Below are 22,202 nucleotides of genomic sequence, written 5' to 3'. Positions count from 1 at the left end.
TAACAAACATCCCAGAACATAGTCCACTTATCACTCGCTCATGCCCCACCCCAGGGAAATAGTCTTTAAAAATCCCACCACATCTAGCTCACCAGCATAGCATGTGCCACATTCCGGCATCATCCACCACACCTGGGCTCGTCTTCTGTCCTCTCCTGTCCTTCTGCTAGGACGGCCTTCCAGCTGGAGGGCAGCCCACCCACTCCCACCACTAACCTCTCTGCTGGGACATCATCCTCACCAGGGGAACAGCCATCTCTCCCCAGTTGTGTTAACCACTCATCTCAGACAGACCAGCAAGGAAGCCCTTCCACTGCTCCCTTGGCTTCAGCCCTCCATCTTCAACCCTCTGGCTTCAAAGTCAGCAGGAAACTCCCTATGCTGCTCTACTGCCTTCAGCCTTCTCCAGCGTGGGGAGGTCAGCCATAAACCTCACCACCTGCTGCCTCAGGAACCTCTTCCAGCTCCCTTCAAGGACCTCCTACCTCTCTGACTCTCCCTCTGGTGCCGCCCCATGCTCTTAATCAGCCAAACTGGGAGCACCAGTTCTGGCCTGAACATGCTTCCTTTAAAAGGCCCAGCCACCCTGGGACAGCTACGAAGAGAGGAAGTGGCTTGCCTGAGGTCAGTTGCTCGCCCAGTATTAGCACTGAAATGTCCTGACTCCCAGTCAAGTGCCCTATCAAGACAACCAGAGGTAACATTTTCTATTTTGTTACCATAAGCTGGTCTGTTGGAAGAGTTTCATGACAAAGGCCTGCTCAGAACAATGTGGAACTTCCTGCCACAAGAAACTATTGAGGCCGGGGGTGAAATGCTCACTGAAGTCATCGTTAAAAACTTCAGAGGAACCAGGATTTCTCTGCAGAAAAAAGGCTTCAAAAAAAGGATAGGACACTTACATGGATAACGCGAACATCCACACTTAACAAATAGTTATAGGGGACATAAACCGCACATTTCAGGGCATAGACCAACGAGGAGGGTAAGGATGGAATTTCTCCTGGGAGCAGGTTACTTTTTTATTGTTCCCTATGGATATTCTTGCTCTGTCATCAAAAACGTCTGGCAGGGGCCCCTGTCAGAGACAAGATACTGAGCTGGATCACACTAGTCTGATGTGGTCTAGCAATTCCCATGTTCCTATGTAATAGGAAAGAGTGCGTGAATCTTGGTTTAAATTATATCTTTAAGTGCCTCCATGGAGAGGCAAATTACAAATGAATGTGTTTCATCAACAGAAATAAGATATTCAGGGGACTTTACAGTTAGAAATAACAGGGCAGGAGCATGTCATTACAACTGTCTGTCTAGCTCCACATACCCTGATCGTCACTAGGTCATCTGGGTGCCTAAGGCAGCTACTACAATCTTACAGATACAGCCTGTCATGGTCGTGAGGTCATGTAAATCCCTATTTCCATGTGTACTGGATCAACTCCTCCATGGAACTATAGCCTTAAGTTTACCTGCTGAAACCAGCTGACAGCGTCTGCAGTTGTCCGATGGATTCAGATGGAAAGCATGAGCCACGTCTGACTTGTATGTTGATTGCCCAGTCACGGTTATTACTCCAGGATGCAATTACTTGTATAATTTAAGCACTTTGTTCACTTGCTGTTTATTAAATTAACCCGGTAACAAGCAGACACTTTGGTCTCCTGCTTAAAACTAATTCCTTTTCCCTGTCGTTTAAAATGATAGCAAAAAAAACCCCCAAAATACTGTCCCAAAACTAAAGAAAAGATGCTCAATAAAGAACTTTGCTTTAGATTTTTTAGTGTGCTTCATGTTGTCTGTTTTTTAAAGGCCTAATAATGTGAGATGCTGAGCACCTTCTGGAAGTTGTTCATCACCCCTAACTCCTGATAGAGTAAAAGGGAGTGGGGGATGTTTCTGATCATGCTCCTAGGTTAACAATTCTCCAGGTCAGAGGTCGTGACATCTTCTGTGTTTTGTACAGTGCTGAGTGCAGTGTCCATGCCTAGCAAACAACAAATACCAACAGAAGTCCAGAACAAATGGGATGCTAAGAGTTTGTGAGTTTCTGCTGGGGTGAAGCAAGCATGAGAAATGTCATGCTCTGATCTTCAGGGCCAAATAAAATAGAGCATGTCTGTGCAAGAAAATAAAGACAATAGCCAGGTCATTTGCCCATGCTGGGAAAAATGCAAGGATCACACATGCATGATGAAAGGAACATGAGTGGAGCATAAAAGAGGAAACTTAACTAGCCATGATCTTGCCATGTTCCTTGCATTAAACATTCAACAATATGAACTTTATATGCTGTGTATCATCCAGGCATGATCCTTACTTGCACTATTGCCAGCATGAGTTGATAGCTCATTACAAACACACTTAAATGAAACTATTTGTATTGGACGGCCAACAGACCTGACGAGAAGTAAGGAAGGCACATTTGTAAGCAGCCCAATTCACTTCTTGACATGAGATTTTGCTCCTCTGCAAGAGGGCAATTAGGCAGTTAGGTGTCTGTCTCTTTTATTGTCTCTGAATGGGATTTTGAATATTTAACTAAAGTCATGTCCTCCACCTCATTACTGACCTCTCATTGGTCAAAACAAATCCCTGATGCAATTGCATCTCTCTCCGGGACTTCCCTATGCCCTGGCTTCTTCCATGGACCACTGTATTTGAACAGTATTAATTGCAACAACTCATTCCAGGCCCCTCACGTCACCTGGCCTTGAACCAACAGTGTCCTGTGTCAAGCACATTCGTCTCTATGAACTGGCAAAGGCAGGGGATATTCATGTGTTCCACATGCCTTAACATGATGACCTGAGGGAGTTGACCACTGATCAAGAGTCTGATGTAATAGCCACTGAAGATCACCAGCAGCTGCTGGGCCATCACCTGGAACAAGAATGAGATCAACATCAGAGGCACTCCACACATCAATACCTTCACAGTGCCCATGGTGACAGAGTTCTAGGGTGATTTATCCATGGTGATAAAGTCTTGGGGCAATCATAGGAATCAAAGACGAAAAAGACCTTTTAGATATTGGTGCCAATATCTCCTGCCAAGGAGACATCTTGCCCCCCAATCGATGATGTATTAGATACTAAATGATAACTCTTAATGCATTTCTCCTTACTATTCCTGATCCAGCCCCAAAACAGATGCTCCTACAACAGCAGATAGTGCAAAAGCCACCAAAGATATTTTGTAGCTATATTTCTTGTATGAAAAATGGGATGAACACAAAGGGCTGGAAATACTGAGGAAAGTCCCCGTAAATCAAGGGGATCCTGGCTGCACTCAGAAGCTTAAGTTTATCTGGGCCTGATTCTTGTTTACATTTACACCATTCTGGCTATGTAAAGGGGTCTAAGTTACAGTCACTTTAAAGTGTACACACCTTTACACTGCCTTACTGCAAATGTGGATCAGGCCCTCTGTCCTTAATGGCAATATAAGTGAGGTTACTAGATGGCTCAAAGGAACAGTAATGGAATACAGTGCTGGCTAAGTCACTGCTTCAAATACAGCTCAGGTCAGCAGAGATAGAATGTTATTACCATCCAAGAGCCATGTTGGGCCCAATGTGAAATGATTCAGCATGCTGGTGTCAACCTCACAGAACAGACCCCACACTTGTTATTAGCGGACAGACCCAGCTGAGAGGCCAAGGACTAAGTGGGCCATGGAGACTGAACAACCTCATCCTGACAGGGGGTCAGGGCTGAGCCAAGTTGGCAGGGATGGAGCGGGGGGCAAGCTTGCTTTGCCACAGCTCATATTGTTCTAGAGATAGCTAGAGGGCTTCCGTTTCCAGGGCTGTCACCAGCACTAAATTCACTTAATAGCTCTGCGTATAAAAATGTACAGTCAATCAAACCCATCCCATTGAAGCTTTCTTGCTAAGCCAGAGAGAAAATGTTTGCTACTTAGCCTCCACGTTACCTCTGGAGCTCCCTCGGGAATGAGCTGGAGCAGTTCACTGCATGCCAGAGTCCCTTTCTTGTCATTGGGTAGAAGAGGCGACTCTTCAGACGAACTCTCCTCTCCTGTCCCCTGACCCGACTGGATCACTGTCTCCATAGTGACACAGAACTGGTCCAGATTGTGCCTCAGGGCTGACTGAAAAACACAAGGAGAGCTCTTGGGGTCTCCAAAGGTGGGCAGCATTGTCCTTCTGCCTTTCCTCTCTGAGTACCTGGCAAGGATAATTTATAGGATCTGGTGCTGCACAGTTACCCACAATTATCCACCCAGGAAAGAAGGGCATGAAAAAGATGTACGCTTGGAAGGATTCGATTTTTATCGGCAAATGTCAATTTCACTGCGCGCACGTGCACACACACAAACCTATGAAAAAATATTTCCATCAATGTTAATAGAAATTTACTAATAGGCAAAGTACAGAAAATGCTGCTGGAGAATGACTGTCTGATTTAAGGATATTTACTTTCTGTGCTTTGACATACGATGTTGACAATTAATGTTCTAACAGTCATCAAGCTTTACCTTTTTGTATCTCCACGCCTCCTGCCCTTAAATAATTATTGTCTGCCTCCAGCCTACTCTATTGTCTGACACTCTGCCCCCACAATTTTCTGCAAATGTGAAAATTTAAATCAATAGAGATCGAAAAAGTGCTTAAAAATAAACATCAATAGTATATGTCAACATTATTTAAAAAATAAACATTGAATTCTGCCAAGCCTAAAAATATGTTAGAGCCACCCACACTGCTTTGAGCACGGAGCTGCATTTCATCAGGTGGTGCGTACTTTGTCTAACACGTGCTGTGTGTCTAGCTAGAATTTAACCTCCCTGCAGGAGGGACTAGGTCTCTATTTTGTACAGCACCCAGCATATTGCCAGGACTACAGATCAGGTTGTGACCCCCATACTCACATGGGTCAGCAGTATCTCACACAAATAAACCCAGCCATTTCAGCTGTGTTACTTGTGTGAGTAACTGCGCACTATCAAGACATTCACGGTCCAGCCCTACACAAATAATAAATAATCATGCTTTTGTCTGAAATGTGCCATGCCTGTTAGGTTGTTCAGTTTGCTTGTTGCATTCCACCCATTGCTGTTTCCATCACTTCTGCAGAGGGGCTTCTTCACATTTCAGAGAATGATAGGAGTGGGGATTTGAACCACACACTGGGACCTGGGCTCATTACCAGTCATGACACAACAGGGTGGAATTTACACATTCGTGCACGTCCTAGTGGAGAAGAGCTAGAGCAGTTTTTGAAGGGATTAGATTATATAACCTTAGTCAAACAGCGTCGTCTCTTACTCCTTGAGCTGTCCCATTGATTTCAGTCACCCGGCTCAGGAAGTTAGGTACTACTCAATGTGAGTACAGGTATCAAAATCTGGCCCTGATTCTTGTGCATTTTCTTTCATTAAATTGTTATGTTTCATTATCAAGGGACAGATTTATAGAAATGTGTGCACCAAATTGCATGTGAACTGGACACGTATGCATACCATTGATTTGCGACATGCATTTCTAAAAATCTGGCCCTAGATGAAGAAATTTACAACAGGGGCCTGATCACAAGGAAGTTCAAACAGGTGATCCTTTTTATTTATATTAGATTCACTTTCAGATCAACACACAGAGCTGAATTCACCACCACACTGGCGTCTTTGGGCTGTTCCAATGATGCAAAGCAGCCACAAACCCAGCTCAGCTGGCTGGTGAAGCCATGTTTCTGGCTGTTTTGTGTTACTAGAGCGGGGTAAGGCAACCAGAGTATACTTGGGAACCTGGCCCATGCGCTATACCCCTCATTTATTCCGAATCCTAGAGGTTGTATGTAGCACAGACAGCTCAGATTGCTCCAAGCATCGCTTACCTGGTGGTTTCTCTTCAGTTCTGTAATATAGCCTGCTAAGGAGTGAAGACACTGCTCCAGGTTGAAATGGACAAAGCAAAGCTGACGATGGTGGAGAACGTTAAGGAAGGAGCATTTTACAGGACAGACACCAATACAATTCCTTAATGCTCCATCTTTTGAGCTAGCAATGTATCTATCTGTACCCACTACCTGCCAGTTTGGGGACTTCGGAGACAAGGCACAGCTCCCACGGGGAAAGACTGGGATTGCCTATCTGCTTGTGCTGGAGGGACACACCTAGGAACTGGACTGGCACACTGGGGTGACCAACTTCTGGCCCCAAAGAGCCTGCACTGTGAAGCTCACTCTGAGGGGTCAAGTGACCAGGGAGGGAGAGCCAGAGGGGAAGGAGGCTGGTTGTTGCTCTCCACAGCTGCAGGAGAGGCAGCCATTTTGACTGACCCGGTCAGATGGCCAAAACAGAGCCTCCCCTCCACAATGGTGAGTTTAAGCCCAAGAAGCTACATCCATGGGGGCTGAAAAACCAGTAGTGCCCGTAGGCCCCCCTGCACTGGGAGCCAGGGGTCAGCCAGGCCTCATTACTGCCCAGCTAATGGGGACAGCTGGACATGAGAGTGGTTGGATGCATAGACAGGGATACCAGGCCTACAACCTGAGCTTCAGCCCCACTTCCCTGGTCAGGTCTGTGGGGAGAGTCTGGTGGGGGTATTTCTTGTTTGGGGGTTTTAGTGGTTGTTCTGGGAGTGGCTGGGGCCTTATTTATTTATTTTCTCTGAGACCTTTACCTGTTCCCTTCCCCTTCTTTTAAATGACCTCTGTCTGGTCCAGGGAATAAACTGTGGTTTATTTTTGTGTAGTCCTTGATTTGCTGTACTTGTGACCTAATAACCTAGAAGTTGCTGGCTTTGTGCTCCCAGCCACTAGATGGAGGCATCAGTCACTCGGAAACCAGGACCCACTGATCCTTGAGGGGGGGGGGGTGGCCACGGGGTCCCTGAGGAGGGAAGAATGAGGTGCTCCACCAATTTTGGGCATGGGGGGAGCGGGTTACACATCTATAGTCTTGCTTTGCATGATCAAGGGAATTCCAAAGCAATATGAAAGCTGAGAAAAGATATAGTCAAACACTGGAGTAAGACGGATAAAAATATACATCTTTGGGCCTAGTTCTGCTCTCCGACAAGCCCAGCACACATGCATGGAGCCCAGAGCCTATTCCATTAGCCACCCTGATTAGTTAGCGGTGTAGCCAGGTTTGTCCAGACATCTAGTTCAAATTCTCAAGTGTGTCACCCTCACCTTCAAGACTTCGCATAACTCCCCTCCTGCTTGCATCTCTCCTAATTTCTTCCTACTCCCCTCTCAGCTCTTGGTTTCCTCTCCATTTCTAATCATTGTGCCTTCTCCCATGCTGCCTCTTATGCTCGGGGGGCAGTCTCTGTTTTCTTGTCCCCTTCTTCAACCCCCTTCTTCAACTGCACGTCTTCCAAGCTCTTGTGCAATAATCCACAAAAGTTCTCTTTAAAAAGTAGGGTCTGAGACTCATTTTCATTTGGTCCTCTGGGCCTAAATTTTTAGAAGTACCTACTAATTTGGTGTCCCTCTATGTTGTGGGTGGGGGGCAATTTGAGATGTCTTAAAGAGGCCCAATTTTCTGAAAGCACTGAGCACTCATCCTCTTAAAATCAGGCCCCTTTAAAGTGTCTAAAGTAGGGCACGCAGAGTCAGGAGGTACTTGTGAAAATGGTGTATTTGGTGCCTTAATGAGTTTGTCTTTGCAACACAGAATGTAAGCTCTAGGGGCAGGGACCACATGTTCCTTTATATTTGTACAACCCTGAGTGCCCTGCTGGCACTCAACAAATAATAAAGAAGCCCACTGAACTCAGTTGGAGTCATTATCTTCAGTGGATCAGTCCCTAGATATGAAAAAAAAACCTCTGGAGAACCTCTTTGATGAGGAGACTGATGATACATACCTCCTTATCTGCAAGCACCGGCAATGAGGGGAAATTGTCTCACCCAGAAAGGATACCTGTAGAACATTCTGGTGCCTGTCCATGGCATCTGCAACCCCCAGAAGTAAGTTGTGCTTCATGAAGACTTCATTGGCAGCTGCCAGCCTCACATCAGTATTCACATGTATCTGTTAAATAACAAAGATGTTAGCATGTCCCACGGTGACTTTCCAGGCCAGCCTGCAACCAGGAATTGTAAAGAGTTGGTGACTCTGATGGTCCAAAGTCCTAAGTCCCTGAAAACAAAGCAATGAGAGAAACTATCCATTTCAGGTAGTCTTTTCAGAGGCACTCAGCTCTGGCCTAACTCTGCTGCCATTGAAGCAAGTTTACATACCAGGTCTATTCAACCAGCGCTCCCACCACAAAATGTGATATAGTCTCAGAAGATGGAGAGGGAAATGACTTGTAAAATCAGTGTACCTGTTCCTTCCCCCACCAGTCAGTTCAGGATTATCTCAGACAGTCCTGTATATCTTCCAGTCTAGGTTTCAATATTTCAAACAATGGAGCTTCCACTTCTTTCTTTGGAAGATTAAATCTATAGCTCTCATCATTCAGCACTTGATCCAAAGTCCGTCCTAGTCTCCGTAAGGTTCTCATTGACTTCAGTGGGCTATGGATCAAGCCCTAGGGCTAGCCCTAGGGCTTTTATTTTTTCTAATATGCAGCCTAACTTTATCTTGGCACCCCATTGGTTATTCTAATTATACTGTGCCCATTCTAAAATATTTCGTCCCTTCTTGGCAATTACGCTCTTCAAATACTTTTAGACAATTACCTTGTTCCCTAACTGTTTGCTTGGAAAGAAATACGTTGTTACATAATGGAACAAGTGAGAAATTTCTCCTTACCTTCCTTTGATGTTGGTCAATAATCAATATAACAACTATAGTGAGTGCTATGGCAGCCAACGTCACCAGAATGATGACTTCCCAGCGGCACCCAAAGGAATACAGCTGCATGGTGGAGTAAATATTTGCCCAGATTGAGATGTAGAAAACCTGAAAAGACCCAGAGAGACTCAGAAAACAATACTCACAAAAATGGCGAAAGCAGAAGAAAGGTCAAGAGCACAAGAAAGTTCCCTTCTCATAAATTAGATAAATTACCAGGGATTTTCAGAGGATTAATGGACAAAAGGTCCTTCTAATAAGAAACATGGGAGAGAGAGGTCTAGAATGAGAGTCGGGATTGAATGAGCTCCTGATCATCAAAGACAGCAGATGAATTCTTGATAGTGTTTCATACTTAGGATTTCAACCAAGTTCCTCCATTTCTAGTAAGAAACGGATTCCCCGAGGTGTATTGAAAATAATACTTCTTAGAGTCACTGTGTTTATAAAGTTCCCACACCAAAGAACGAAGGGTACTGCCAAGAAAATTAAAATACAATAATGCAAAAACAATGTACAGTGGCACCTGCCTCAAGGGACCACTCGAGGGACTAATGAAGGCAGAGCAGAGTCGTATTCATTTGGAGATACCTTGGAGTGGTATCTTAAGACAGGATGTTGCCTGATGGAACGTATAGATTAGAGATGGACTGAAAGGTAGGTATGATACAGTGTGGTACAATGTTATATGGGGTAGATAGATCAATAATACCAAACAGAAAAATATTAAAAATCTAAACACTGCAGCATTAGCGAAAATACAATGGCTGACATTAAAAAAAATATCTCTGAGAAAGGAGCCCTTGATTTTTATTTACAGAAGGGCCACCCCACCCTGTTCATGAGAAGGGGCCTAAAAGATGGTGAAAATATAATTTAGTCCCATTTTAAGACTCCTTGGGCCTGCCAGAGAAGTGTGAAGACCTCAGGGTAAATGAGATGAGGTCCAGAGTGTTTTCGGATGACGTTTGAGAGCTGAGAAGGATGGGATGAGGCAGATGCTTCTGGTAAATGAGTTCCATCCCCATTAAAGCCACCACAGCGAAAGCTTTGCTAACTGACTGCCTGTGGTGGGACTCCTGAAAAGTGGGCCGTGTGCATACCTGCCTCATTATACAGCAATCTCGGCAAGATGGAATTTTCAAAGGGGCCTCAGGGAGTTAGGTGCTCAACTCCCACTGAAAGTCAATGGGGGGTGGACACTTAAACTCCCATTTGTGCCTTTGAAAATTCATTCCCTTCTCCAAACTCCCATTGAAATGGCACCTAACTCCCTTAGGCTCCTATGAAAATCCCCAAGGCAATTTTCACTGTATATCAGTAATGGCACATACCAATTAGGGTGACCAGAAAGCAAGTGTGAAAAATCGGGACGGAGGTGGAGATATTAGGAACCTATATAAGAAAAAGCCCCAAATATGAGGACTGTCCCTATAAAATCAGGACATCTGGTCACCCTAATACCAATTAACCTGAATGAGGGGCCGTGATGCTTACCACAGCAATGGCTATCCCAAAAGCTCTGGAGTTGTAGAACATGTATCTTCTTACTTCAGGTTCCAGAATGGCGTTTTGAATTAAGTTCCTCCACTGATCCATTGTCATCTGTTCAGAAACCAAAAACAAACAAATCCCACTCACTTTTTCATGCAGATCTCTAAGAACAATCAGAAGGCAAGCTGAATGGCAATAGCCAAGAGCCAGGCCGGCATTTCACATTATTAGATTATGAGATTGGAGATTCGATAGGATTGGCCTATGTCCCAGACTCTGCCTCCAAACAAGGGACACTGGCACAAATTCTGATCTCATTTATACTGGTATAACAGAGATAAAAATCTGCCCTCGAAACCTATTTGTGCCTCAGTTTCCCCATTTGTAAATAATACCACCAACCTTTCTAAAGTGCTTTGAGATCCGCAGTTGAAAGGTGCTTTCTTTATAACTAAGGATACATCTACCTGCAAAGTTGCACCAGTTGCAGAAATTTAACTGATGGGATTTTAAACCAATTTAGTTAAACCCGTGCAAAAGGCTGTCTGAACATTCTTATATTGGTTTAATCAAACCTTTTGGTTTAGCTGAAGTCCGTAAGGAACAGGTTTCAGCCAAACTGAAATAAGCCCCTTTTAAACTGAAATAAGAGAGTCCACACAAGGGTCTGCACCCATCTAACTAAAGAGAGAGTGTGTGTGAACAAGGACTGAGTGTTAAGTAATAGTGTATAATTCATTGCCCTGCTCATGCAGTCAGCCTAGCTTGCTCTGAAAGCAGTGAAACTCTTTGTGAGGCAGAATCACTGTATTGATATGAAACTGCAAAAGAACCATCATGGGAATTCATGTCAGACCAAGATCATATTTAAAGGTGAGAGTTTGCAATGCTGTGTCCATCACAGATACCTCCAGCTCTGCTCCATCCCTTTCTGTCTTTAGCACAATGAATGGTTTGTCTAACTGCTCACTGACCATGGGCAAGCATGTTACTCAAGTCTCTCTCCACTAACAACAGGCCCATCCTTGCTCCCATTTGAGCCACTGGGAGTTTGACCATTGACTTCAGTGGGAGCAAGATTGGATCTTTTAGTGCTAAGATCAGGTCTTTTAGTGAAACAGACTAGAGAACCAAAGAATCGTCGGACTGGAAGGGACCTCGAGAGGTCATCTAGTCCAGTCCCCTGCACTCATGGCAGGACTAAGTATTATCTAGGCCATCCCTGACAGGTGTTTGTCTAACCTGCTCTTTAAAATCTCCAATGATGGAGATTCCACAACTTCCCTAGGCAATTTATTCCAGTGCTTAACCACTCTGACACTTAGAAAGTTTTTCCTAATGTCCAACCTAAACCTCCCTTGCTGCAATTTAAGCCCATTGCTGCTTGTCCTAGCGTCAGAGGTTAAGAAAAACAATTTTTCTCCCTCTTCCTTGTAACAACCTTTTATGAACTTGAAAACTGTTATCATGTCCCCTCTCTGTCTTCTCTTTTCCAGACTAAACCAACCCAATTTTTTCAATCTTCCCTCATAGTTCATGTTTTCTTGACCTTTCATTTTTGTTGCTCTTCTCTGGAATTTCTCCAGCGTGTCCACATCCTTCCTGAAATGTGGCGCCCAGAACTGGACACAATACTCCAGCTGAGGCCTAATCAGAGCGGAGTAGAGCAGAAGAATTACTTCTCGTGTCTTGCTTACAACACTCCTATTAATACATCCCAGAATGATGTTTGCTTTTTTTTTTCGCAACAGTGTTACACTGTTAACTCATATTTAGCTTGTGATCCACTATGACCTCCAGATCCCTTTCCACAATACTCCTTCCCATTTTGTATGTGTGTAACTTATTGTTCCTTCCTAAGTGAAGTACTTTGCATTTGTCCTTATTGAATTTCATCCTACTTACTTCAGACCATTTCTCCAGTTTGTCCAGATCATTTTGAATTTTAATCCTACCCTCCAAAGCACTTGCAACCTCTCCCAGCTTGGTATCATCCACAAACTTTATAAGTGTACTCTCTATGCCATTGTGTAAATCATTGATGAAGATATTGAACAGAACCAGACCCAGAACTGATCTCTGTGGGACCCCACTCATTATGCCCTTCCAGTTTGACTGTGAACCACTGATAACTACTCTCTGGGAACAGTTTTCCAACCAGTTTTGCACCCACCTTGTAGTAGCTCCATCTAGGTTGCATTTCCCTAATTTGTTTATGAGAAGATCATGCAAGACAGCATCAAAAGCCTTACTAAAGTCAAGATATACCACGTCTACCGCTTCCCCACTATCCACAAAACTTGTTACCCTGTCAAAGAAAGCTGTTCTTACAAATCTGTGCTGACTGTTACTTAACACCTTATTATCTTCTAGGTGTCTGCAAATTGATTGTTATGAGCTGCAGGGCTTGTTTACATGCACTCGTTTAAAATCACAGCCATTCAACTGACTCAACTCCGCATGTAGACAAGCCCTGAGTTATACAGAGCACTTATCACCAGAGGATCTCAAAGCACTATCACTGTACTTTGTAATATCACTTTCTCAGACGCAGCTGAAATTTATACACACCCAACCTCTCTGAAGGTAATAAGTTGTGACGATTGGGCTAAGCCGGGGTGGGCAAACTTTTTGGCCCAAAGGCCACATCTGGATAGGGAAATTGTATGGTGGGCCATGAATGCTCACGAAATTGGGGGTTGGGTGCGGGAGTGTGTGAGGACTCTGGCTAGGGATGTGGGCTCTGGGGTGCAGGAGGGTGGGACCAAGGGGTTCGGATGGCAGGAGAGGGATCAGGGCTGGGGTGTGGGAGGAGGTCAGGGGTGCAGGCTCCAGGCAGCGCTTACCTCAAGCAGCTTCCAGAAGTAGCGGCATGTCCCCCGTCTGGCTCCTACACGGAGGCCTGGCCAGGAGGCTCTGCATGCTGCCCCGTCCACCGGCGCTGCCCCTGCAGCTCCCATTGGCCCCGTTTGCTGGCCAATAGGAGCTGCGGGGGCGGTGCTTGGGGTGGGGGCAGCATGCAGAGGGGAGCTGCGTAGAGCAAGCTCCTGACCCCATTCCCTGGCAGGAGTTCAAGGGCTGGATTAAAACATCTGAAGGGCCAGATGCAGCCTCCGGGCCATAGTTTGCCCACCCCTGAGCTAAGCCAACATGACTGCAGGCCAGCAATGCAGACAGTCAAACGTAGAGGAGTGCACAATTAGAAGACTGGAGTGTGAGCTGCAACACCTTGCTACCCTCAGTGATGCAGCACTTAGATAGCCGAATAATTTAGATATCGACTTGTGACACGCACAAAAGACAACTGAAGTCACTAGGAATGCCCAGGAGTAAGTGATAGCCCTCTTTCTATAGGCCATCTATACTTCTGCATGACAGATATGAAGTAGACCCTGATTTCTTGTAACTGGGGCAAGTGACACAGCCATCAGAATACCCATCACCCCAGTAAGCCATCAAGTAGCCAGGTTCCCAGTGAGGAGCTAACCTGAATTCCAAAGGTCTTCAGTTTCTCTGCACAAAGCTCCAGATCAAAGAAGGTGGAAGAGCAGGTATTGCTAGCAGTGAGAACCATAAGCACTTGGCCGTTGTGGAACTCTGCAAAAGGAATCGGAGGAGAAGGCTGAGTGTGATCAAAAGGGACTGGTCTGTGGTGTGTTTTCCTCGTGAGCGCTGAAGTGGGCTTGCAAACTGAGGAAGTGGCAGATTGCGCTGAGAAGCTCTCAGCACGTGACGGACTCTGAATTCTTCCTCCATCTTTTCGAAGAAAATCACAACATGAAGAGCTGCGCAGCCTTCTGGCTGTATTGGAGGGACCAAGGGCTGAAAGGTAAGGAGACCAAATCCTACACGTGCCCAAAGAGGATGTGACCTGACCTGGGAAGGGATCATGTGCCAGTCCAGTGGGTGATGAGACAATGGGTTCAACCCACTCAAAACAGCTGTGAAGATCCGTGACAAATGGCTTTAAGGCCCAGCTCCTTGAAAGTACTTAGGAGCCTAACTCCCATTGATTTCAATGGTATCTAGGTGCCTAAATACCTTTGAGAAACTGGGTTTAAGGCACTGCTGTCTTGGCAGAGGACAAGGCAGAACACCGTAGACTCTACCCCACTCACTCCTACCCATGGCACACCTTGCCCAACCCTCTGCACCAGCTCTACGCCACCCGAGGTTTCCCCTGTGTTGGCTAACAACAAGGAAGCTAAATTCCTTCTCACACAAAGGTGTGGCCCATTCAGATTAAAATCCATGGAATAGGCATATTTCAAGGGTATGTGAATGAAACAATGTTCTACCTGTTTGCTGAGATGAACTACATCATCAGAAAGCCAGGAGCTGGAGTCGGCAAGCCTGGGTTCTATTCCCCACCCTGCCGCTCACCCACTCCGTGACCTTAGGCAAGTTACTCAGGACAAAGTCTAATTAATAATTCTGGGTGCCCAGCTTTAGCCCCCAGTGATTTTCAAAGGTGCTGAGCATCCTGCAACTTCAGTTGATGCCCGTGGGAGCTGTGAGTGCTCAGCACCTCTGCCGATCAGGCACTAGCTACTAGGTGTCTCAAACTGGGCAAACCAGAAACGGAGACGCTCAGAATGAACAGACCCTTTTTCAAAATGTTTACATGGCTTCATTTCCAGATGAGCTGAGCACCTGCAGCTCCCATTGATGTCTTTCAAAATCACTTTGAAACCTTGGGCTCTGATCCTGCAGCTGGATCTGCACAGGGCAACCACTTGGCGATCAATGCATGAAATGTGCTACAGGAGCGAAGTGCTATGATTGTATCAGCTGGGCGCAGAACTTCAGTCCATTTCTAAAGGAGTGTCGTTGTGTTAAGCCACATAAACAGAGCAAGGCTTTGTCAGTCGCTTTACAAATCCAGGCTAAAATCTTCTCAAGCGATTTATGGCTTTGGGTGCCCCAACTGTGATGCCTTAAAGGGATCTAATTTTCAGCAGGGCACTCCTGAGAAGCAGGCCTCGTTAAAGTGTACCACGCTGGGCTCCCCAAACTTGGGCTACCCAAAATTACTAGCCACGTTTTTGTAATTCTTGGCCATGGTGTGTGTTCTTTATTTTTGCTTAATTATTACAATGGTTATATTCCTTCTGTTGAAAATGAGCAGCCCTGAAGAAAAAAAAATGCAATTTCTCTTAGTTTAATGTCACCTGATTCAGAATGTCCTTGCAATCAATAGTTGGAGCTGTTTGCTTACCTTTCACCCAGTGAAGGGAGCTTTCACCTGCATGGGTCCCACAGTAGGAGATGGGACTTTGTTTCTCAGCTCCACCTGCTTGGCTTTCACAGGCCATGGTGAAGAAACGGGCTTCATGCGGACCGCTATCTCCTGCAGTCATAAATCCAACACTCTATATTCATAATTCTTCCCCTTTCCTCTTTTACAGCATAGAAACACCCAGTTAAAGACTGTTCTCCTTGCTGTGGACTGGACTGTGATACTCTTATTCACACTGAAGAAAAGTCCCATTGATTTGCTTGCGATGTAATATATGACTTGATTTGAGCAAGGGAGTCACAATCTTGCCTGCAAGGGGGAAGAGAAATGACACCATCTTGCACAAAAAGACCTTGTAGCACAGCAGCATACAAGCTCTTAGGAGCACTGTGGACTCTGCTCCTGATGGACTATGCCCAAATGATTAATGGAGTACTCTTGGGTCAGCTCCAGAGTCCTCATGGATAAAGCATACCCATGTCATCCCCATGTTTATGTATGCTGCTGCAGGCATGGGTGCCAGGCATCCACACCTTCCATCTATGAGGCAACAGCCCTCTTTGCTCATGGGGAAGACTGTCCTTTAATTAAACATGATCATGCACATTTTGTAGGCAATTAATCCACAAATGGGCCTATCCTGAGCCTGTTGAAGCCAGTGGGGAGCTTGGCCATTTTCTTCCATGGGAGTAGGATCAGGGCCAGTGAGAATATACATTACTGATGCTTTAAAGCAGCCAAGTCATTGAACTGTAAATATTGGACACTGAGCAGGTGCATCATAATGGACGACTGTGTGAGAAAGAGAAAACCAATTCAGATAAGAAATGATGACACAGTGATGGGAACATTACAAATGCAAAGAGAGAGTGACAAACAGACTAGGACTTCCACCCAGCACCCTCAGGGAACCTTTGTGCTGGGTCAGAAATGCCAGGGTAACTTTTTTTCTCATTTGCACCCTCACCTGTGCATTTCAGTTCTCAGTTCCAGAAACAGAAGTCACACAGCCCTGTGAGAGAGACAGTGTGTGTCAGATATGACATTATCCTAGACAAACCTGATTGGATTAAATGTACGGATTTTAGGAGTACAGTAGCACCTCAGAGTTACGAACACCAGAGTGACAAACTGACCAGTCAACCACACACCTCATTTGGAACCGAAGTACGCAACTGGACAGCAGCAGAGACACACACACACACACACACACACACACACAAAAGAGCAAATGCAGTACAGTGCTCTGTTAAGTGTAAACTACTAAAAAATAAAGAGAAAGCAGCATTTTCTTCTGCAGAGTAAATTTTCAAAGCTGTATTAAGTTAATGTTCAGTTGTAAACTTTTGAAAGAACAGCCATAGCATTTTGTTCAGTTACGAACATTTCAGAACTACGAACAACCTCCATTCCCAAGGTGTTCGTAACTCTGAGGTTCTACTGTACATTGGATTAAAAATGCAAATGCTTATGTATTATTGTGGGAGGTAGATGTCGCTAAGAGAGACACATGACCAATGTAAACCCTGGGACATATGAGCTTCAAAGGACTCATTTAAACAATGTACCAGACACGAATGAATTTTTAGTTGATTGGGTTTCCTAGGAAATACCGGGGGCAGGGGGTATGTTAATGTTGTTAATGTTGTTAGGAACTTGTAACCACAGCAAAACCCCTTGGTGGGTTTGAAGGATTGCCCCACCCGCAGAGCCCTTGCTGCGGCTGGGCAGGGCGGTGGGGGTAGTCTATGGTAAGATTATTAGCATGCATGTAGGTTTCTTTAGTGTTTTAATATGTTTTTTTTTGTAATGCTTTCACCTTAAGACTAAATGCGCTTGCTTAGAAAAGCTGTGTGGTACCTTATAATTATGGGCAATTATGCTGTTTATAGCCTCGGAGGAGAAAGCAAAGCAGGCCTGCTTAGGCAGTCTAACTTGCTGGGGAGCTCACAGTGTAGGTGGGAAACAGTTCTGCCCAATCAGAAGGAAGCAAGATGGGGTGTCCGCCCAAGAGAGCTGATGGCTGGGAGCCAGAACCCTAAAACTAGGCACTCTTGCTGGATACAGGGGCAGGTGCCCTGGACCGTGACATGGTGCTTGTGAGCTTTTGAGTTAAATGTTGCTGATGCAGGAGGTTTGTATAGTTCAAATCAGAAGCCAGACTGTGGGTGCTTATCCAAAATGAGCATCTGAATGTTCTGAGGCTTGTCCTGCCTGTGTAACTGCCCTGCGTGCATGGGGCTCATCTGCATCTCTATTAGAACACGGATGATGCTCCACAATTACTCTTCACTTCTCTGCCCTCTTCTCCTGTCTTGTGTTCCCAAGAGCCTGTGTTGCAGCTGCAGGGCTGCCGCACAAAGCCTATCAATGCTGTGCCACAATCAGATACGGGATTGCTCTGTTTGCATCCCTTGGTGTCACTGAGGTTTAACCCAGTCACATAAATCCATGATAGTCATCAGCTAAAGTGCAGTCAAACAGGAAACTGATGCAACAGAAACTACATTAAAAGATCGTTATGATTGCAGCAGGAGCCCACAAAGGACAGGAAACTCACAGTTAAAGAAGTAAAGCTCTGATATTTTGGCACAACAGGAGAGGTGTGTGTGAATTTGACCCATTCAGCGGTGGCATTGTTCAGACTGAGCACTTAGGAGGGTGAGTATTCATGCAATCTCAAGAAAATGAGTGATCTGCTGTGGCAGGAAATATCTCCATTGTGACAGCTGCTATTTACACTCACACAAGCCCTTCTCCACCAGATCACATCACCCTGATGCCAGCCCAAATAAGGAACATTCTTGTTCTCAAAAAACCAACCAAACAAACAAACAAAAAAACACTCTCCATCCTATTTGCCTTGATTGAGGGTGAAATAAACTCTTCTCCCCAAGTCAAAAGACAGGTGGTGAATGTCACTCTCCCTCCGGGCCTCGCCCTCAATTCCTACCCTTTGGTGGCAAACTGGGAGGACAATGAAAAAGGAGAACAAGAGACAACCAAACCACAGCACAGAGCTAAGAAACATACACCAACTAAACGCGCCATCAATGCTGGTAGCATATAAAGCGACAGCTGAATCGGGATTTGCAGGGTTAGACATGTCAGTCACACGAAAAGAGCTTCCCATTGGAGAAAACTTCAGCTGGAACAGCTGGCTCAGAGCATGCAATGCGTGCTGGCAGTTCACAGACATCAGGGGAGCTGCTGCAGGGAGCTAGCCCCTCCTACCCAGGAAGAGGGTGCCGATTCCATAGCTTCCCCATTACCTTTTTATCTAGCGTGCATCTCATTCCACGGGGTTCTCCGTTAGTGTGGAAGCAATGCCCCTCTGTGGAGATCTGTCTCCCCCCGGTCCTTCTTCCAACTCCACTCTCCCTTCCTCTCTTCTTGGGTTCTCCTCTTCACCTCCAAAGTTCTCTGGGAGTCTGCCTTTGTCTCCTCCTATGCTCCCTCCCATTCTATATGCTCTGCCAATCTACTAGTGTAACTACTCCCTTTGTCTCCTTCACTCACTCTGGGCTATTGCAGTTCCTTTTGTGACACCTCATGTTCTTAGCTAAGATCCAGATTAATGTTCAACAAGATCCAGACTGGATGATCATAATGGTCCCTTCTGACCTTAATATCTATGAATCCATCCCCCTTGTCCTTCAAGAGACCTCTAAAAGCTCACCTATTCAGTGTTGTCTTCTGTATCCAATGAGTTCACACCATTCACTTCCTTCTCTCCTACTGTCTTTTGCATGAGCATGTCCAACACCGTACCCCTTGTGCCTTAACACTGTTGAACCTTGGGATGGCAACCTCTTTCTTGTTGGCTATTGTACAGTGTGGCTGCTGCAGAAATAAATCATCCTCATTTGCCCTGATCCAAATGAATATACTGGTGCAACCCACGGAAGTCAGAGCAGCATATTCGCCCCCACCCTGCCTCTCACTTTCATTATACTGCATTGCAGGCACCAACTTGCAAAACAGCTCATGTGCGTGAGAGTTTTCCCCTAGGCATGTTGTATATAGTGGTTTTAACCCCATAGAGTGCCTACATAGTGTTTCCCCATCTGTTACAACTGTAAAGACTCCGGATTTCAAATACCTCAAAGTCTGGGGGAGTTCAGAGCTGGGGTTAAACCCCACAGGCTTAGTGGAGGTACAGGAAGCTGATCGTCAGCATGGTCCAAAGTGGACACTTTCCCTTAAACAAGAAGATGAGGGTCACCTTGTATTCTCAGCTGCAAACCCCAGGGCTGCATCATCTAAACTGCCATGGGTTTATTAGCCAAAGCAAAGCTTTAACAATGGGACCGCACTTTTGGAGTCTGCAGTGAAAGCCTTCAGAAGATGACCGCTGACATTGAGCACCGTGAAACTTGTCTTCACTGACTGTGCTCATTTCCAGCATGATGACATTTCCTTTACCAGAATATTTGACTCATAAGAAATAACTGGTTTGATCAAGGTTCTGATTCATTGTTCTCACTGAAGGCTCTGCCCCATCAGTCATCCCCAAACTACACACACACACACATACACAACGCTGTTGTTGAGTGGTACAAAACTGTTCACTCATCCCTGCAAAACAAGCCCAGTGAATACACACTGATGGCAGTGGCCGGGCTGTTTTCTTTAAAGACAGCCAAGGCTGCTGTGCATATCCCCTTCCCAGCTACAGAAGGCAGGAATTAAGCAAAGCTGTGGCAAACACTTCTCTCTCTGAAATACATAGAGATTTCACACCAATTGCTCAAGATTGGGGAGTAATATACAGTACTAAGAAAATGGTCATGCAAACAAAAAGACAAATGTAGATAGGAGGAAGGGGAGATACATACCCAGCCCTGGGAATTTATTGGCTGTTTACAAGAATCGACCATCAAACTAGGACATTTTCCTGGCTTCCCTTACAAATAAACTGCTGCACAGAGAGACCAAGAAAAGATGTGTTAGTTTTGCATTAGGGATGATCCATTGTAGTGGGTGGAAAGACTCCCAATCACTTTAGTAGGGTTGGTAGTGGGTCTAAGGCCAAGTCTATATTAGGAGCCTTTAGTTGATATAGAATACCAGTATACTACACCAGTAAGGCACTCCTTGTGGGGACAAAGCACATACCAGGAAAACTGCTTTTGCTGGCTTATTTCAGTCCCCCGTCCCCCTGCCCCCTTCCACACACCCCAGGTGAAATAAATTATCCTGATAAAAGCACCATCTTACCAGTATAACTGTGTCTATTCTAGGGGGTTTTGCCAGCACAGCAACATCAGTCAGGGAACCCACCCCTTCGTTCCCCTGACTGGCATAGCTGTGCCAGCAAAAGTTTGTAACATAGACCTGGCCTAGATCAGATCCTAGTTATGGACTACTCGCATCTGATTCAAAACATGAGGATGCACAATCAGCTGACCCAAAGGACACACACTGTACCATTTCCCTACCTGCTGCGTCCAGCCCAGCTTCTCCCAGAGAAATGTGACAGGATCAGCCATAAAATCAGAGGGAGTCACGCCATAGGTTTCTCTCCATTGTGTAACATGCAACACCAGCTTTACAGCTTCCCCCAAGCAAAGGGGTGGAGTGGGAAGGGAGAAGGTTCATTTTACACTGTCTGTAATCATGAGGTTGCCATAGAATTGGGATGCACCAGAAACAAGCAAACGCAAGTGGTTCTGGGGAGGCACGAGACAGATCTAATCCAGGATCGTAGCACACTTCTTTATACTCGTGAATGGTGACTAAAATAAAAAAAAGATGAGCTCCACTTACTGTGCCTGCGCCCCCTGTGATTCTCTCGTAGCCTGGAATTTCTCTAGCTCGGTTTACACTGACCATTACTAGGCAACATGTTCTCTGAAACACTGGAGCAGCTTTGACTTTATAGCCGCTCATCTGCAGGGGGGCTTATTACATTGACCACTGCAGGCTGCTTCTCTGTTGTCATTAGCACGCAGTATCATCTCCCCTCTACAGACACAGGTAGGCAAAGCTCAGAGTGCAATTGCATCAGAACGAGTAACTGCATCTGCCTTCTCTTCTCCCCCAGATAAGGATCCAGGCATAGCAATAAAACAGGGGCACAGAGTTTAGAAAGGGTACTGTAAGCAGGCTATTAAAAACAGCCTGTGGCAAACCACAGACGGGGGTAATAAAAATGACATTGCATCTCTGTGGCTGCTTACTTTCTGATTAGCTACAGTGCATAAACTCTGGTACCCTTGAGCAAAAATTACCTTTGGGAGCTGATCTCAGAGCCAAAGCCCAGCCCCCTTGATGCAAAGCCCTGGCCGGGATGATTTAGTTGGGGTTGGTTCTGCTTTGAGCTGGGGATTGGACTAGATGACCTCCTGAGGTCCCTTCCAACCCTGATATTCTATGATTCTAAGTGGCAAAATTCCAATGGATTTCAAAGGGACCAGAGATTTAGCAGAGGGGCAAATCCTGCCAGCCCCTTCCATGGATGCAGAGGAGGCTTAAACCTAGTGGTTCTGTTGTGCAAGCAGGGAGAAAACTTGGGATCCTACCCAGGGACGAGGACATGACTCCAGCTGCTTTTATGCAGGTAAGTTGGAGTGGCCTGCAGCTCGTGCATCTGCCATTTTGTGCATCCACCCGGAGTGACGGGGCTGCCATAGCCTAGTGGTTCCTGAGCATTAAGTCTCCTGCTTTCTATAGCCTTTCCCCCTTAGAGATCTCCAGT

General features: G+C 45.6%; 1 protein-coding gene across 6 annotated transcripts; it reads right to left on the bottom strand.

Annotated features, from left to right (window-relative positions):
- Positions 1–579: 579 nt before the first annotated feature.
- TMEM268 (transmembrane protein 268) lies at positions 580–21,579 on the bottom strand. 6 transcript variants are annotated; one of them, XM_027819677.3, is made up of 10 exons: positions 20,944–21,579; positions 20,341–20,423; positions 15,482–15,811; positions 13,751–13,860; positions 10,267–10,374; positions 8,728–8,877; positions 7,891–8,001; positions 5,853–5,933; positions 3,934–4,110; positions 580–2,880 (listed from the first exon to the last, which is right to left on the bottom strand). In XM_027819677.3, the coding sequence occupies exons 3-10, from the start codon at positions 15,621–15,623 to the stop codon at positions 2,701–2,703; spliced, it is 1,059 nt and encodes a 352-aa protein (XP_027675478.2). In that variant the 5' UTR covers positions 15,624–15,811; positions 20,341–20,423; positions 20,944–21,579; the 3' UTR covers positions 580–2,700. The 6 variants fall into 6 exon arrangements, with proteins under 6 accessions (XP_027675478.2, XP_027675479.2, XP_037735618.1 ...); XM_027819678.3 differs by lacking the exon at positions 20,341–20,423; XM_037879690.2 differs by lacking the exons at positions 20,341–20,423; positions 20,944–21,579 and adding an exon at positions 18,775–19,399.
- Between the last annotated feature and the right edge of the window lie 623 nt (positions 21,580–22,202).

Source organism: Chelonia mydas, chromosome 16 (genome assembly GCF_015237465.2).
Source record: "Chelonia mydas isolate rCheMyd1 chromosome 16, rCheMyd1.pri.v2, whole genome shotgun sequence".
Taxonomy (NCBI): Eukaryota; Metazoa; Chordata; order Testudines; family Cheloniidae; genus Chelonia; species Chelonia mydas.
This window is presented reverse-complemented; position numbering and strand designations above follow the sequence as displayed.